Source organism: Pygocentrus nattereri, chromosome 19, assembly GCF_015220715.1.
Source record: "Pygocentrus nattereri isolate fPygNat1 chromosome 19, fPygNat1.pri, whole genome shotgun sequence".
Classification (NCBI taxonomy): Eukaryota; Metazoa; Chordata; class Actinopteri; order Characiformes; family Serrasalmidae; genus Pygocentrus; species Pygocentrus nattereri.
This window is the reverse complement of record NC_051229.1, coordinates 35515576-35534536: the sequence shown is the minus strand read 5'-3', so window position 1 is coordinate 35534536 and position 18961 is coordinate 35515576. Positions and strand designations below refer to the sequence as shown.

Sequence of the window (18961 nt, the reverse complement as noted above, 5' to 3'; positions counted from 1 at the left end):
ACATGGTTCCTCTGTGTAACAATATCAGACATGCGACAACACCTCCAACCATATGATCTGTTGAAGTGTTCTGTTTATGTTACTTTACGTCATAACAGCATGTTTTTTCACCATAGCTGTATCATTTCACCAGAACACCGGTTGCAAAGCACCAACAACAATTGGTTGAAGTTATGAAGGATTTGCTTTCTGTGGAGGAATTAAATATAACAAGCTATTTGCAAAAATATTTGATTCGATATTTTTAAAAAATCAGTGAACAACAAGATATTAAATGACAATTAATGCACTGTGATTATCTATTTCTGGATTGTAATTTTATTACAACTTTATTACAAAAGTTCTACAGCTTTCTCAGTCATTCTGCAGCTGTTTATCATTTTAAACACATCTAACGTGTCTTCATTTTCATGCACAGCTTCCTTGTGTGCTATTAAATATATGAAAACGATGAGACTGCATAGAATTAGCACAGTAAATTCACTGTATACATTTATCTGCAAGCAAATTGGTTTTATATTGTTACATAACATTGGTTCCAAACTTTTGAATGGTAGTGTTTATTTGAAATAAAGTTGAGACTTTTCTTTGTGAAAGCAATGAAACAGTTGAGGCAACTGAGGATAACCTGCTCCCTCTCCTGCTCTGCTGCTTAAGTAATATCTAACAATCATCTGGGAAGTGACAGAGCTTGATGACAGCGCGCCTGGAGCACAAGACAGACCACAAATGCTTCACTGTAATTCAATTGAAATGATGATCCTGAAGGAAGTCATTAGTTTTAGATGCCATGGATTGTCTAACTACTTGTCAACAGAGCATAGCGTGTATATACAAAGAGAGAGAAAAAGAAGCAAGAGAGAAGGGTGGGGACCGAAAAAGGGAGAGATGTGAGAGAAACAAGGAGAGCAAGAGAAGGAAGGAGAGAAGAAGGAAAATCAGCCAGAGCTGCAAAGTTAAAAGTGGCTTTCTGACAAGACAATGGCAGCAGAACAATGACAGGGAAAGATGGCATGGAAGAAACTGTCAGAACTCACATAAAGGGAGAAAGAAAGATGGAGAGAACGGGAGATGAAGGGAGGAGAAAATGAGCAAGCGAAAGAGAGAGGAGGGTTTGAAGCATACAGAGATGGATTGGGTGCAACACCAGGCTGATGGGCTGGCATGCTGCCGGGGGGCTGTAGCTGCAGGGCCAGCACATTTCAAACAACCACAATGAGGAGGAATAAAGAGACACTGCTTCTGTTCAATCACCCTCTCCATCACTGTAAACACAGGCGGAGCAATGCTTGATTTGATGTGTGTATTTATTTAAGGCACATCACATTTTTTCCCCTTCCATTAAATAACTCATTTAAAAATTAATGTTACACGAAAGTAGCTTACAAAGACGTTTATGTTTAATGGTTGGGCCATTATTTACATGCCAAAGATCAATATAGTTAAAAGATGCAAGCGATGCAAACTTTCTAGGTCAGAGTTATAAAAAGCAGTTTATACAATGCTGAGGAAAAACTGCAGAACAGCCTTCATTATTTACTTTCCAGACAAACCAGCCATTCACTAAAAGATTTTCATTCTGTAGGAGATTTTTCAGAAGAGATTAGATAGAAGATAATCAACTTGCATAAGGAGTGAGAAAGTCAAAGGGAAATTACTGAAATGTGGCTCCTAACAACCACCTGGAAGAGCTGGTAAACCCCAAAACTGCCCCATCAGATAAACAGCACTTAAAGCTTTCATCTCTGAGAGAGAGGAGAAAATCAACCTGCTTCAGATCTGAAAACATCCACAGGTGTTTCTGTCCATCCTTCCACTGTGAGAAGAACACTCAGTGCTATGGGTCTGAAAGGATGTGGAGCTGATCAAGAAGAACCTCACTGAGAAAAGGAGACTGACACATCAAACAAAGAGGCTGAACGATGGACTGACCACCCCAGAGTCCAGATCTCAACATCACTGAATGTGATTGATTACTTTAGAAAATGCAACCAACTTCTAAGACTGAACTTTGGAGGCGTGTCTGCAGATTCACTTGAGGAGCTGAAAGTGAATCTCCTGAAAAGAATGGAAGCTGGAATAAAGGTACAGAGAGGACTCATTACAGAAGTACAGAATTACAGAGATTGTATTTTGTTGTTCAGGTTTCTTTGTAATGTTCGCTGAAACATGAATAACGTATTGACCGTTTTTATTGGAAATTAAACAAACGAAGCGTGGTGTCTTAACTTTTGCACAGTACTGTAATTGAATCTGCGGCATCTATATCGCATAGATGACTGCTGCTTGCTTCACCATCTGCCCATTGGCCTATTGTGTGCATATTTTCAGTTAACAGGGTTTCTGTTCAGGTACATGAACATCTCTAAAAAAATTGATAATGTGCTACAGATGCAGCACATACAGATTAATCAGAAAAGCATTGGAATATTCCGTTAATATTTACATTCTCTTGGTGGACATAGATGGTGCAGGCAGCTGAATTAGCTAGGTACTCAAGTCAGGTGAGTCAGGTTCTATTTACTGCAGTGCCAGGATTTTGGTCTCAGATCAGCTGCGAGGGACGCTGGCAAATGTGTTCAGCGGTGCGAGGCCATACTGCTCCTGACGGACGGGTTCGCTGCTCGCTCTCTCTCTTTGGCTAGTTCCATCTCAATCTTGGCCTGGATCTTCTCCCAGTCCACCTCCACCTACACACACACACACACACACAAAATGTGCAGTAACAGCAAGAATGGAAAGGTTACTTTCAAAACATATTCATTCTGCCTTACCGATTAATGATTATATCAGTAACATAATCATAAGGATTACACAATTTCAGTCTTTCTTATTAGATTATTCTTTTTAATTACCGTTTCCATTTAAAAGTGATATACTAGAGTAGAAAATAAAGCCTTGGCTGTATTTCCATCTGATGAAAAGTCTTCCTACCAGAGGCTGAACTTGCCATCAGTGTGTCATGTTTCGCTGCTCTGTTCACTTTCTTTTCTGGGGGAGACTGCTGCTTCAAAAATCCTCCTAATTCCCTAATATTTTTTATTAAAAACCTGAATGTAGTTATACAGGCAATCAACACTGGATGACTGCATTTATTGGTAATGTGTTAAAGCCATCTTTGTCTTTTGTGTTTTTAATATATGTGCTATTTTAATCTAATTACACATAGGCCTCTAAGAAGTGTGTAAAAGTCAGAGACATTTATTTTTCATTATTAATTTATTCATCTGTCAGCAACAGGAAAGTCTCAACAATTAAATATAACAGCAAATATTCTCAGTTTTTAGTGTGTCCTTGCTACATTTAGTGTGTTCAGGAGACTCACTTTCAGTTTTTCAAAGAAATCTGCAGGGATATTTTGCCACACCTCCAATGTTCAGTTTTACAAGATGGTTGTGCATTTTCTGCTCAAGATCCATTGTTTGATCTCATGTTTAAAAGATGGGGTCAGTGTTGTTGGTCCACCTGGTCGTACAAGATTGTCAGGGGGCCCATTTTCTCTCTATCGTTTATCTATAAATCTATATCCCGTTTGTTAATTTATTTTCCCTTGACTTTCCCTTTCCTTATGCAAGTTTCATGTTTTCAGAAATATCTCCTGAAAAACAAATAACTTGTACTTTCCACTGGAAATGAGGGGGGGTCTCTAAATTTGCACTATACTGTATGTTATCTAGCTGTGTCTATATTAGATTAGGTATATTTTAGGTGCTTCTATAAAAATAGCAACTTTACAGGAGAAAACATTCTTTTGTTTTAATGCAAACTGAGGTAAAAGAGTTTTAATTCAAGTGCTTTTGAAGCATTTATACTGGCCCGTTTATCATGAAACTGTGACCTGATGTATAGGACAGCCACACAGTTCACAAACAAAAATCGGTAAAAATGAATATATATAAAGTTTTGTCACAACTACTACCAAACAGTATTAATAGTATCAAAAAGACTATATAAAATAACAATATTAAAAAGAGAAAAATTACCCCTTCAGAGTACTGCAGGAATCTTTTGTTGGTCTCTTTTTTGCCAAAGTCTTGCAAAAACCTCTGTCTGTGAGCAAGGACGGTGTCCACATGGGTTTTGTGCTTTACTGCCAGTTCCAGTGCTCTGAGGAGACAGCAGTGTGAGCCAGGAATAGGTGCCTCTACAACACACACACACACACACACACACACACAGTCACACAGTCTGACCTGTCCCAGTTGTAGAGGTTAATGTGGATCTGAATGGCCTGGTATATGAGGCCTGCCTGTAGGAGTGTTGCTTCAGCCTCTTGCACATGTCCACTGAAGAGCAGCATGTGGGCCAGAGAGGATTCTTTAGAGGGCAATTCCTTAATGAAGTTTATATATTGCACCTTGTCCACCTACACAGATAGAATTGAATTGACGGAATTTAAAGGTAAAAATTAAAAGCAAGTTTTATCCACAAATGCAGAAAGGGCAGACTATTCTACCCAGGACTTAGAAGCAAAATCTTTTAGGTAACAAAACGAGCCAGACTGCTGAACAGAGGGCAGCTCTACAAGTAATAGCTTACCTCTCTGATGGCTGCATAGGCCACCTCTGCTGTGGTCAGCTCTCTGTTAGCCAAGGCCATGCCGGCTAGACACGCCCACAGCGTCTGATCCTGTAAGACACGCAGACAGTAAGAAACCAAGTTTTTCATATTTTTTTGCCACTTTTGTTTTCAAATTATTAACATTGTCGAATTATTCTTTATTGTCAAACAAAAGTTACAAGAACATAAAAAACGGTAAAGGCATTCTTTAAAAGGTGGCATTACTCTGAGTTGCTGGTGGTATTTGATGACCTGTGCAGGACTGTATTTTTAACCACCGTCTCTACATCTGATTACCAATAAAAGTGTTTTATAGCTTATTTAATCAAAAAAAGCACACACACACACACAGAATTACTTGCAAGACTGTAAGTTGACTTTTACTTTCATAGTTTCATCTACAGGAAACTATATATAACATTTGCTTTATATTTATAACATAAAAATATACATAGAACTAAACACACAAAGTATATAAAAAGGGTGAGCATGGACACTTAGTGAGTTGCAGCTGGTCTAACTGCTGTTGGAGCTATGCCGTATGTCCAAAAGTTTGTAACATCCACCCATCCAGTGTTTCTTCTGATATGAAAGGTATTAATAGGGAGTTTGCCCCTCTTTGCTGCAGTAACAGCCTCTACTTTTCTGGGAAGGCTTTACACTACATGTTGACCATTGCTGTGAGCATCAGTGAGGTCAGGTACTGATAGTGGTTGGTCAGTTCTGATGTTCAGATGGAGCTTCATCACTTAGAACACAGTTCCACTGCTCCACAGCCCAATGCTAGGGGCTTCATACCTCTCTAGCCCAAGCTTGACGTTGAGCATGGAGACGTTTGGTGACCTTGTCTCCCATGTAAGCAATGGGTGCACCTTAAAGTAGCTGTAGTTACTGATTAGAAGGAATGTGGGGATATTTTTGAACATACAGTGCATCTCCTCCATATAAGAACACAAAGGGGCTGGTGAGGCAGTATGCAGCTTAACCCCTTCCATACGGAACAGGCAGTCTTTTCTCTATATTAACGCCTCCACTATGGAGGCAGGGTTGGGGATGAGGCCAAGCCTCCAGTGGAAAGTTCTTGTTTAGTTTACATTCCACCTCACGCAACAATAACAGAGAAAGCATGTTTGTGGGTCCAGAAAGAGTATAGAAAAACCATAAAAAGCCGTAACCATAGTGGACGCACATTCCCTCTGTAAATAAACTGTGCATGCATCACTGCGCTAATGCGCAGCATCTTTAAGCTGTGTATGTTAGTGGTTGGATTTAATGCTAAAGAAGAGGCCAGTGTTTAGGGACTTGATGGGGGGTGGGTGCAAAGAGGTCCATGTTGGCGCCGTGGCGAGCTGTTTGTTGCTGAAGCGGCATGTCCCACCGTGAGAGTGGCTGTAATAAGGACAGGAGGGTCATTAGCCTGGCGTCTCCTCAGGGACAGGGGTCTCATTAGGCACAAGTGCTGTCCCCATACGAGCCTCGTTAGCATAGCACTGCAGGGTAGACGGATGAGTCAACAGGAGAGAAAGCGGTCCAGACGCAGCAAAGGAAGATCAGTGCGGGAACAGGATGTCTGGCCTGGAGATAGTTTTCCTTTGAGAAATCTCCACATCTTTGAATCATAAACGCACACATATGCACTCTCAAGGGCCCAAGCGATATATTTTTTGACAGATAAATATCGCCTGATATTAAAGAGCCCATACTCTGCATATTTGTTTCATTTAATTTTTTTCCTAAGGTCCACTTACAATGTTTGTGTGGGTTTGTGTATCAAAAACTGTCACAATTCATATAAACGTTCCCGTTTCCCAACCTCTCTTTGTCTTTTAGAATTAAACAGGCTGTTGTGATTCCACCAATATGTTAAACTCAGCAAGCAAAAAAAAAAAAAAAATTAGCAGACAAATGCCATATTTATGTCTGTTCACTGTAGAGTAGGTGTTATCTTATTACTAAGAAAATCAACAAAACGTTGTTTGATTGGGAGTGTTCAAACTTTTGCAATGACTATTTTACGATTAACTTCACAAGTATGTTTACAACATATCAGTGGAGTAACTTTTCACTTCAACTTGATCATACAAGACTATATCAGCCAGTATTATTCGGTTACTTGGCTCTTTCCGACTCGTTTTAGTGGCAAAATGTGCATGTTGGCCCGGCCTCTGCACACACAATCTGTATAGACAGCTCGGTCACAACCACACACTTATTCTCTTCCCTCAGCCAGCACTCAGAGATATCCAGACCACACCACATCACTTTCTATAATCGCACTCCAAAACGTTCACCCACTTAGTTTAACGAAGAAAAACACCACAGTCACTAAGGAAAACATTCTAACGCCACTCCTCGCCCGTATCTGGGCTTGGAGGAGCTTTTAACACACTTTAATCCAATCTGCGAGGATCTCCACCACTGGAGCCATTAGTCAGCAATAAGTCACCACCCCAGTGGCACATGTCGCAGTGGTCCCAGCTCACACAGTAAAACTCGGTCACCCTTGACCACTGTTTTGACTCTGGGCTAACTTTTAACCAGCTTCCTTATGGCGAGGCCACCCTCCTCCACTGCGCTCACTCCCTGTCCGGGAAAAGCCACGCTGCTGCAGGATTTACCAGAAATAAAGAACCCCCCCCACGCACGCACACTGTCCCGTCTCATGGTCACATCCCCCTAACCCCCACAACCCAAAACAACACCCAAGACCCAGCGAAGCCCTCTAGGGGTCTGTGGTTAAAGCATCATAAAGTTGGAAAAAAGCACAGCCTGCTTTTCTGTGCATTAAGTGCAGGGCGGAGGTCGAGTGAATACGGTAAATGGTGTCACACTAGCTAATTAGAAACAAATTCAAAAACCACTGGCACCACCACATAAAGTCACTCTGCTGCACCATCGGGACGACAAGTGTGGACTCTCCATCCACTGAGGCTCTTATAAAGCCCCTGTTAAAATAGAACAAACGTCACCAGCAACAAAAGCAACAACAACCACTACAGCCACTTTTGTTGCATCAAATAGACACAATACCGGCATTAGGTACACATACACATCAGCGGTAATTTCTATGAAAGCATAATGATGGTGAGAGGAACTCAGGAACACATGAAGCAACTCAGATTTTGTGTCTATAAATGTTTAATACACTGGAGAAAATATTTGGTGTTTTAATTGTTTTAATTGTGGCATTGTCTCATGTGGTATTACTGTCTAATAATTCATCCCAACATCATGAGATTGGGAGTTTCAATTCCAGCAACTGCTCCTGAAGTTTGAGTAGTTTGAGTTGGGTGTCCTGAGTCAACTCAAGAAAAGCCATGAAATCAGGTACTATATCATTTCGAGTTGAGCTGATCTTAGTTTTAACAGCGTTAAAAATGCAACCTGGAATACTGCAGAGTTGCTCACAATGCAACATAACCTAAATAAAAGCAAATTAAGTCATCACGTAATAACAACAGTTACATCATGTAGACTAATGCAAACATAAGAACAAGTGTATATTATATATATATATATAGCTTGTATCTCCGAAATGGTAACTTTACAAATCAAGGAAAAAACCTACTCTACTTCATATATATATATATATAGATAGATAGACAGATGCTTTTCTTCCTGTAGTTTAATATAGCAGTTTAAATAGTTTGAGCGTGGTGCTTTTAGATAGGCTTGGTTAAGTGCTTCAGTTAAAATAGCTAATTTTCACGTTATTTGACCTTTTATCTGGTCTGGTATTGCCTTTTTCTCTTTTTTCTGTCTCTTTTTTCTCTTTTTTTGTGTTCCACATTGACAGTTTTGGGGTATGGCGTAACGCGGGCATCATGTATGATTGAGCCTTGTGATTGGTCCATGACACTGGCGCAACACTGTAGAGGCCCAGACCAATGAACAGGAGTGTTTTAGTCTGTCAGCAGGCACCTTGTAGCCTGGCAGTTTGGGCTTTTAACGTGCTTGCTGTTCTCTTGTTAGGTTATTAGCCTTATCAAGCCTAGTTAGCCTTGCTGTTAGTGTCAAGTACTGTAATTCAGATACATTAACCTCTTGAATTCTTTACCACCAATCACTAGAAAGTGAAGTCAATTTTGTAGATCCAGCTTTTTATTCACACCAATATCAACTTACAGGAGTTGTAGGGGAGGATGCACCTTATTTTGATCCCTTTAGCAACTACAGAGTTCAGGAAAGTGTTTGTAATTTATTTTTCTTTTGTTTTGCTTGAAGAAAAAAAGTTTTAAGGGTTAGTATTTTTTGTGTTTTGGCCCTGGCCTACCTTGACATTATATCTCCTGGTGACTGAATCTGTGACTGAAAGGACCGGCCGTTTTTGGTCCGTTCATGAAGAGGAACCAGAGAGTGGATCACCTGTCCTGTGGAAAGCCTCAGTTGCAGCGGGAGCGCTCGGTGCAGGAAGACAGAACGACTCTCTTAATCAATCAAAGAGTTTATTAAGTCTTCTGCACAAAGAAAGAAGGGCACTCTTCTTTTATACAAACACGTCCTGCCCTGTTGCGTACAAGCAAACAGGGTGGACCCAAATAAGTTGTCTAACAGTCATGAAATGCTAAGCTGACACTCACGGACCACCGGAACTGCCCAAAGGAGGGGGGCTTCTGCTCTGTGTACGATAATCTTACCTACGAAAGAGGCCAGTAGAGGAAGTAGTGGCCAGTAGAGGCCAGACGAGGAAGTAAGTCAACAGTGACTAATACATGTTCATGCAAATTTTAAATACAGTGCTACAGTATACTCTTTTTGCCAGAAAAAGAAAATCTAACTTCGTGACATTAATCTGACCTGGTGTGCTGCTCTTTGTTTTTAGTTGCAGCCTATTAAATCCTAGACTCTAGAGTGAGGTTATTTCTTCCCTGACAGCAGTGAGCTTGTAACAAGTAGTATTTAAAGTAAAGAAAAAAAATAATTAAAAATCACATCGCAGTGTGAAAGTGGTATCGTTCCATCTTTAGGAAACACACACCGTACAAGCCTCTGCAAAGCTTATAATGAGAATTAATGCGTTCTTCATTGTCATCTCTGAGCATTTTACTCCAAAATGTTCCTGTCCAAATAGACTGCAAGAAACCACTGCCCTTCTGCATTTAAACAAAGGGTTACAGCGAATGGTGTTTTGGTGATTTTGAGCTGAAACTTGAGATGACCTTATTTTTTAAACATGATCATCATTGATCTTTTGCCACTTACTATTCTATCAATAGCCCGAGCTTGGAAGCCCACCAGTGCTCCTCCATTAGCATGATGAGTGAAGAGCAGGAAGGTTCACAAAGGATTTAAGTGAAAATGTGATCAGTTTCAAGCAATTATGAGATGAGATTGCAGCACTGACTAACTGATGTATCCATGCACTGCTGTTAACGTCATATGCTGCTATCTACTGTAACATGGCTGAAGCTACTCAAAGTGATTCATCAACATTTTCCCTGTTGTGCTACAGAAACTGGCAAAGCATGAGTTGTTTACCCAAGCTATACTGATAAAGTCAAGCCCCTCTTACAGATGCAGAAAAATTTATCTTCCACATTAAGATTAAGGGACATAAAGGAAGTGCGCAAAACTTCGCCCTCCATCCAAACTTCTTGAATATCATGTATCAGATTTTAAAATATCCCACACAACATTACAGCATCTTCATTCATTCTGAAAGCTTGTTAGAGAGCATCATGTTGTTTATTGAAATTCTACTTTTTATTTTATAGTATGCTGGGTAACATTTTACAATAAGGGTCGCCAATCATTCATTAATTATATAATAAACTGTTAATTTCCCATTATTTAGTTATTAGTTAACTCTTCATTAAGCATTAGCTATTACTTGGTAACTGATTAAGCGCTTAGTAATTGAGTACACTGTTTGTTGATAAGTTAGTTTGTTGTTAGTTTGTGGCCTAATTGCTCATTATCTGTACTAACTACTGCTTATTACATTGTTAATGAACTAATTAAGTTCTAATTAATAAATAATTAATAATAAAAAAAATAAAATAAAAAAATAACTAATAAAGTATTTTTATTCATATAAAGTAGTAACATGATAACTTACTAGCACTTTTGTGTTAGTCCTGTTAATTATCTGTTAATTAACATTAAATTATCTCCATATATTCAGCTGCTATACTTTTCTCACATTGGTTCTTGTTCATTAAAGATGCTTATGGTCACATCGGACTGTAAGAGGAGTGCACACAAATTGACGGACGGTTTTGTTATTCATCACTTTCATCCTTGGCATATCTGCACAAACTAAATCATATGTGGTAGGAGTACATGTAAATTTGTTCATAAATGCTGGATGTGATTAACTAACCAGTTAGTACACAGATAATGAGCATGTAGGCCATAAACTAATGACAAACTAACTTATTAACTACTCAATTACTACTTGATAAGTGCTTAATCAGTTACTAAGTAATAGCAAATGCTTACTGAAGAGTTAACTAATAACTAAATAATGGGAAATTAACAGTTGATTATTATATAATTAATGAATGATTGGTGACCTTTAATGTACAGTGTTGCCATATGTTGCAAAAAAAGGAGTCTGTCCTTTATTGTGAAATGTAGTGGAGTGAAAGTAAAAGTCTTAAAATATAAACATACTTTAACACAATACAGATACTTGAAAAAAGTAATTAAGCACAGTAATTATTTTATTACTGTCTACCATTGCTTTGGATTCACTTCTTGTTTCATTACATTTACTGTTTATTTAGGTTGCATTTACTGTATTTATGCTCATTTCTATTTATTGTAGTGTTATTTATAGTTTTTACTGTCTAAAGCACACTTACCGCCCAGATAAATAGATTTAAACACATTTTTATGGCTGTCTATGGCTTTTGCATAGTACTGTATGTCTGTGTGTATAGGAATCCCAGAGCATGGTCCAAGTTACATGGGACTTTCCCAGGCATGGGAAAGCCCAGCCATGTGGCCCTCAGAGCTGCTGTCCAGTGTCTGGCCTGTCTCCCTTTTCAGCTCCCAATGTGCAAGCAATTTAGCCCCCACTAATGACACAATTAATTGTAAATCATTAGCCCCGGGCTGCTCTGAAACAGCCCCCCCCCCCCCCCCCCCCCCCGGACTCTAATGTAGCCCAACGTTTCACTATGTCACATCACTCTCTTCATAACTACAGTACATGCCGTGAATGCTGACTTTCCCACCAGAAGATGAACAGGACAGACTCATGTTGCTGTGCTTTAAAGAGATGTTTAATCTATTATTCTGATATTTTTTTCTATCTGTTGACTTATGACTAGTGGTGGGAAGATTTTCTGTATTTCAAATACACTGAAGTGCTTTGCTCTTTTGTGAGTGTTCCTAAATGCCTGTAGGTTTATTTTTATGTGTGAAATAAAACTGTTTGCAGAAACAGTCAGAGAATAAATGGCATGAAAATTTCCTATCATGATATGAGTGACTAACCTTACCACATTTTTTAGAATAATGAAGGTACAGTCATATATATAAGTTTGGGTGTGCCTTGTCAAGTTACATGTTTATTTGCCAATGTTATGGTACATTTTAGATTTTATCTTTTATTTTATTTCCTAATATGTTAAATTCAGCAAAGAACCAGTAACCATGCATTAAAATGTGCATAACTAAATTGCACCTCTTGTATTACCACTGTGATGTTTTTTAAATGATATGGTAATACAAAATGTAATTTATCATTAAAAAAGATAACAGTCCCATCTCCAGTACATATCTAGAAATGGTTTTACAAAATCTTTTCTCTGTGTGACAAATATTGATTCTATGCATTTAAATGTGAAAACTAAAATGTAAAATCCTAAATTTAAATCTCGAACTATGAGTAAAATAATTGCACACATAAGGCTATGTAATTATTTGAGTGTATTTTTTCTTTTCTTTTCTATTCATTTACTTGAGCCATTAACTTCCATTTGAGTTTTGTTCAGCATAGCTTTAATAACTTGTTTGGTGACGTATTGTACCTAAAAAAACTGCCCCACCCTGTTCCAGGCACAGACTGAAAGCAGGTGTACCTTGGCAAAGCGGCAGAGGCGGAGGGCGTCCTCCCAGCGGGCGCTGCCTGTGTATTCGTGCAGTAGAGTGGGGTAAGAAGACACACTGCTGTAGACCAAAGAGCCGTCAGCCCGCCTCACAGTCACCTGCGTGCCCACATAGTTCAGGATGTGTGGTGTGCGGCTGAACTCGCTGCAGCAGAAAATGGAAAACAAACAATACTTTTCAAAGAATCGAATCAAAATCAGGATGAAAATAACTTTTAAGAGTGAAAAGGTTTTTTTTAAATGCAGATAACTTGTTATATTGCAGTTAATTGTAATATTATTCTGTTCCACTTTTTATTGATACAACAGAGCCTGATGTGCTGATTTGATATCTTAATGGTTATTAACTATTTTGGTCTTTACATCAGCAATCTGCTTAGGATAAATTGGTGCTTGCATACATAGACAATATACAGTATAAAAATTTAACAAATAATTAATAAACAAATAAATACATATGATGCACAGCTACAAAGGGTATCACAAAATAGTCCTTTTATGATTACAGATCATACTAACTACAGTGAACAGTTAAAAAAGGTGGACAATAATAACAGCAATACAAACATCCGCAACAACAATACCACCAATACCAACAAGTGCAACACTGCGTCTCATGGTAATTTTGAGACGGTTCCTAACACTAAAGTAAACACAGTGATTATGCAAGCTGCAGCTATGTTGGTGAAATTAAAGAACACAACAGCGGAGGTCATTAAAAGTTGTGGTTGTAGTTTGTCATTATTCATTTGCCCATAAAACTTTACCCTTCGAGGCTGTTTTGTTTGAGGCCGTGGCATCTGCGGCTGTGCAGCTTCTTTGTCATGTTTGAAAACGGACTCTGTGATCTGAGGATGTCCTAAAACGTACACCGTACAACAGGTGACTTTTTGTATATGAATCTCCTGCCACACAACACTCTGTGCCCCGTCCCCAACCATTCCGGCAAGGTACAATGTGGTATACAATCACATTAACATAGTGATACACACTCCTGGTCAAATTTCATGTTTAGTTAATTTTATACATAAAAATAAGTGAACACATACTCTACAGAAAGCACATTGGAAGAAAGAAAAAAAAATGTGTTACTAATCACCAAATAAATACAGCTGTGCAAAAATAGGCCATACTCAAGCTCCCTGTAGAAGATGCGTTAACTTATTTGTACTTCAACTAAACATGTCATTTGACAAGGGGTGTTCAAACTTTTGCATAAAACTGTGTATCACATCATTCAACATACTTAAAAAGTTCTGTTATGTACATGTGTGGGAGGACTAGTGTCTTGCTATGGTTTACATCAAGAGAATTTGCCATAGAATTTGTCTTCAACAGTAAATGTCCCATTAACTCATGAGACCACACTAAGTGCAAACATGACACGAGCATGAAACATGAATATGAAAATCACGTATGTGAGTGTGGTTCAGTGTGTGTGTGTGAGTGTGTGTGTGTGTGTGTGTGTGTGCTTATTTTACCTGCCATCTTTGGTGAAAAGTGTTTTTGGAAGCAGATCCTTGTCTACACACACAGCACTGGGATAATACCACACAGCGAACTGGTTGTCTTGGATTCCACACAGGATGTTGGCTGAGTCATTCCAGGCCATAGTGTGAACCATAGTGCCTGAAAAAGAAAACAGAAAAAGGGAATGAGAGATAGAGAGAGATTTAACCATGACTAATGCTGACTTGAGGCCTTTCACTTCACTACAGATGTTGAAATACAATTACAATGTATGGAAATCGCTGAGCGCACCGCAATTCAAATGTGTTTTTACTGAGTTTCACATACAATCAGATAATAACATATAATTACTTATACAACACTGCTTACTAAACCTAGTGGTTACTGCAGACAATAGCCAGTGGAATAGGAGTCAATGCATAGCTATATTAAAAATAAACATTAAGCAATAAAACACATTGACAAAGCATACTACAAGAAAACATTACAGCTTTCAGTCATGGTGTTGGTCTCTGTCCTGCTTCCAAGTAAAAGCCATTATACAATCTCTCCCTTTATAGCTAGCAAAATGGCAAAAATATAACTTCTCCATGTCCCATTCTCACCGATCTTGTGCATGCTGTGTTCTCGGCCCAGCCTGCGCACAGAGGTCAGGTAAAGGTCGCGGTTCTTGTCAATCAAGGCGATCTTCCTGTCACTAGAGGGCCCGCACTGGTCAAGAGCGATTTCCATCACTTCCATCTGAGAGACAGAGAGAGAGAGGCAGAACAGAGAGACAGATGGACATTTGTCCATGTTTATAGATAACAGTGAGTCATACAGTGTTGGAAACCACATAATCAAGTCCATTAGAGATTAACGAACAACTGCACACAGTTTGAGGTGAATGATGATTAAGACGTTTACACAATGCTATTTTGTCATATAAGCTTCTATTGCTTGTTAACTACTAGGGTGGGTGACAGAAACTGTCAAAAAATATGATATACTCCACTATTTTGATGACAATATAACATAAGAAAATAAAAAAAATAATAAATAATAAAAAATATGATTCCTATTACATTAAGGACAATGATAATTATTATTATTCATATCTAATCGACTTGATAAAAATATTAATAATTACTTTTATTGCTAAAATCCCTTTAAAACTCCTAAATAGCACAACATTCCTTCTCAACTTCATGAAGCCAGCAACTAAAACGATTTTCTTTATTGTGTTACTAACAGTCACTACAATAGCTTCTTCAGTTCTTTTTAATAGGAGCAGTTCTTCATCTTTCTCTACTATGGTCCTGTTTGTTCTTACCCCTCACCCACTTATCTTCAGCTATATTCTGACTAGCTGATCTCTATAATTATATTGCACTGTTGGACGTAGCTAATAAAGGCCAATAAGCCCTGTACATATTGGGAGAGTTTTGAGCCAATTCATCCTCTCATTTTCAACAGTTCATATTTTGATCTGCTTTGTCCAATAGAGCACGACAAAAAAGTGAAAAAAGAAAGAGTTCATATTTCACTTGTCTTGGAGGCAAGGCTGTTTTTGAGCATTTTGAGGCTTATCTACAGTATGGAAAAATCCATGATATCAGAGAATGTCATTGCATTCACTCCCATGGCAGTGAGCCTCTTAGGTACAGAAAACTAGATTGCAGAGGACGTGACTAAACAGTATACACATTGAGGCCTACTACTATTCATCAATGGATGTAGCTATTTGAATGTATGGATAACCCCAACTCATATTAATACTCATACAGTTTATTTCAGGTATCTGAAAAAGGATGCGCAGTTTAAAATCTCCTTCACTGAGGAAAAGTTACAGGTCACGTCAGTTTGGAACCAAAGTAATATTGTGATTTCTATAGAGACCCAAACATAAATTACCATTAATATAACAATATAAATGGAATAAAACAAAGAAGATTATATTACAAAAGATCAGATGTTGTGTTTTGCAGAAAACAAAGCACACATTTGATATTGATGAATATTTTAAAGAAAAAAATTAAAAGTAAATTAAAAACAAATTCAAATGGACACATAAATAAAAACCTTTGAAGCTCCAACACAAAACTAACAAAACTCTAGACACCAAATGTGTCTCTGCTGATCAACCATATTTGTGGTAAGAAAAGCAATTGTGCTAATTTGATTTTCCTCCAAAAGAAAAACCCTCCATCGCTTTACGATCTCTTCTACCTTATGCCAGATCCAGAAAAAGTTTGCCCCAATAAATAAAGATTTACTGCCCTTTAAACAGCATGTTATGATCACAGGTGCTTTAAGGGAACACTCACAATAAAGCTGGAAGGGAAAGATGAAGCATGCAGATTACCGCCCATATTTTAGCAATGACAACTTGCTGAATTTAGTGTCTTTTAAGGCATAATAGGCTTTGGAACCAAGCTGTTGGCTGTACCCGGACAGCCATGGTCTGTGTGAAACGCTGGGAGACGGTGTGTGAAATGGACACTGAGCACAACACTGCGCTGTCACGAACCACTTGCTGAGCGATTTTACACACTGCTCGAAAGCACTGCGCAGCAGCTAATCCTTAAATTAGTTCAGGGACAGGACTCTATTAATGCATATCTAATGGGACATTCCTGCAGAAGGGGGCAGGGTGGAGAAGCCAGCGTCGAGTTGAACACTGAATGTCATCCTCAGACGGCTGCAGACAGCCGCCTCCCTGCTCAAATAGCTTCAGAGTTCAGAGCCAGGACGGACTTTGTTTCACAGTCGATGCTAATGGACAGAGCAGCTCCTCTATCAACTCCTGTACAGAGAATAGGACTGAGGATAATGAGGTCACTGCGTAAAGATAGTAAGAATATGAGATTAGGTAGGAGAAAGGCTGACTGACATCAGTCAATACTGAGGCCCAACAGATTTATCAATATCAGTGAAAATACCGCCCATTCATCACCAATACTTTCTATACTGTAAAGAACATTGTAACGGACAAGCTCTTTTGATGTAATTAATTCCTTCAATTGTGATGAATTCATACTTATGTGCCAGTCTTTATAGAGAAATATGAAACTTCCGGTCACTACTGGCTCACATCTCTCAAAGCAATACAGGCTGAATTGGTAAATTTGATCACAAAACATATTAAATACATTCAAAACTTAAGCATAGGATAACACAAAAACACTACTCCTTAAAACACGTGCCAGTCACAAAAGCTTCACATTGGCCAAGACCTAATTTGTACTTGCTGGAAATGAAACATCAGTGTGTGTCCTGTAGAAAAGACAGAGAGTGATCCAATTACAATACAATCTTGGGAGATTCAATTATAAGTGAACAGTGCAAAAAAACTGATGTGAACAGAGTTGAACGAATCTCACTCAAACCACCTTCGACGGTGATCAGGAATACATATAACCATATGACATCACCATGGGAATGCTAAAGCATCTCATTGTGTCCTCAGTGACAAAGGCCTGTCTCAATCTATTGTGTCATCACAGCACAGATGAAAGCAGCTGCATAATCTCTTCCCTTATTTGTTGTGTTAGAAATCCATACGATCTAAACTAAGAAGGGTTTTGTCTGATAAATGCAGCCAGAGAGAGACTGGTGTAGTAAATGTGGGTGGAGTCTTTCTTTCAGTCATTAAATCTGATCATAAGTGGTCATGTGGAGACGCATTCTTGATGGACAGAAATACCAAAAGGGGCCTATATGTGTGTGTGTGAGTGTGTTATTGTGATACTGACCTATTCAATTTGAATTAAACTTTGTGTTATATCAAGTATCTTCTTAATATTTCTAATTTTTAAGATTGTGACATTATCTCTATATTTACAGTGTGATGCGGATAGAATCGCAGACGAACGCGGATAAAAAAAATACAAACGTGATTAATTAGGAAACAAATCACCAATGTCCAAAGGGTAAAGCAGCAACGTAGTCAATATCCAGGCCAGAGTCAAAAACACAGATCAAAAAACACAAGCAGAGGTACCAAAAGGGAAAAGGCAAAAATCCAGGAGTCAAAGAGCAGATCAAAAGGTCAAAAGACGAAAACAAACAGTACATAGGAAGAACGCTCGGTAAGTCTCAATGGAACAATACTTCGCAATGTAACTACCTAAAGCCCGGGTTTAAATAGTCTAACCTAATTGTCACCTGACTAGAACGCAAGTGTGGGACAGGAATCAGGGGACTGAGATCTCTGATAGGTTTGTGGTGGAGGGTACGGAGGCACCTGAGACTCCAGAGGATCTTGTGAGATGTAGTCCATTTCCTGCATGGAAGGATCCGAATGCATGACATACAGATTTTGGTTTCAATATAATTTTTCAAACAAGCATAATTATCTACAAAAATATGATAATTAAAGAATTTCTTTCCAGATGCTGTCGATCCATTTGTAACAATTTTAGACACAATTACTTAAAAACAAGTAAAAAAAAAAAAAATTATTTTTAAATTTAAAAATATAATTAATATGTTTTTATATATATATATTAATATATATATATAATATATATATATTAATATGATTTTGTTTGCCAAGACATCAATTTGCAGTGTAGGTTAAGCTAAAGTAGGCTAAACTATGTTATATGGAGACAGTCGTATATGGACACATTGCACTGATGTAGTCTAATAACAGTAGAATTACAACATGCAAATGAACCAATTAGCTAAATGTTTTACTCTGTGCTTTCAGCATCATGACTGTTAACAGACATTCTAGCGTTTCTGTAGGTCTTTGGATTAATGGCGGCGTCTAAATGATCCAAAAAATGCAAATCATTCTGGTGAATCATGAAGCAGGCCTATGTTAAACCACGCCACATGAAGGATTCATAGACTATCAAAAGACAATCAAAAAGGGTTTTTTTTTATCC

The 18961-nt window shown here is 38.3% G+C and overlaps 1 protein-coding gene across 2 annotated transcripts in view; it reads right to left on the bottom strand.

The window, feature by feature from the left end:
* Positions 1–2174: 2174 nt before the first annotated feature.
* Positions 2175–18961, bottom strand: part of ift80 (intraflagellar transport 80 homolog (Chlamydomonas)) — a 102501-nt gene continuing 85714 nt past the window's right edge. For both annotated transcript variants that reach the window (XM_017691839.1, XM_017691840.2), the window contains exons 14-20: positions 14693–14828; positions 14099–14246; positions 12591–12762; positions 4540–4629; positions 4194–4366; positions 3984–4107; positions 2175–2690 (exon numbers count right to left, since the gene is read on the bottom strand). In XM_017691839.1, coding sequence (XP_017547328.1) covers positions 2580–2690; positions 3984–4107; positions 4194–4366; positions 4540–4629; positions 12591–12762; positions 14099–14246; positions 14693–14828 — 954 coding nt within the window. In that variant the 3' untranslated portion in view covers positions 2175–2579. The remainder of the gene's footprint in view (positions 2691–3983; positions 4108–4193; positions 4367–4539; positions 4630–12590; positions 12763–14098; positions 14247–14692; positions 14829–18961) is intronic.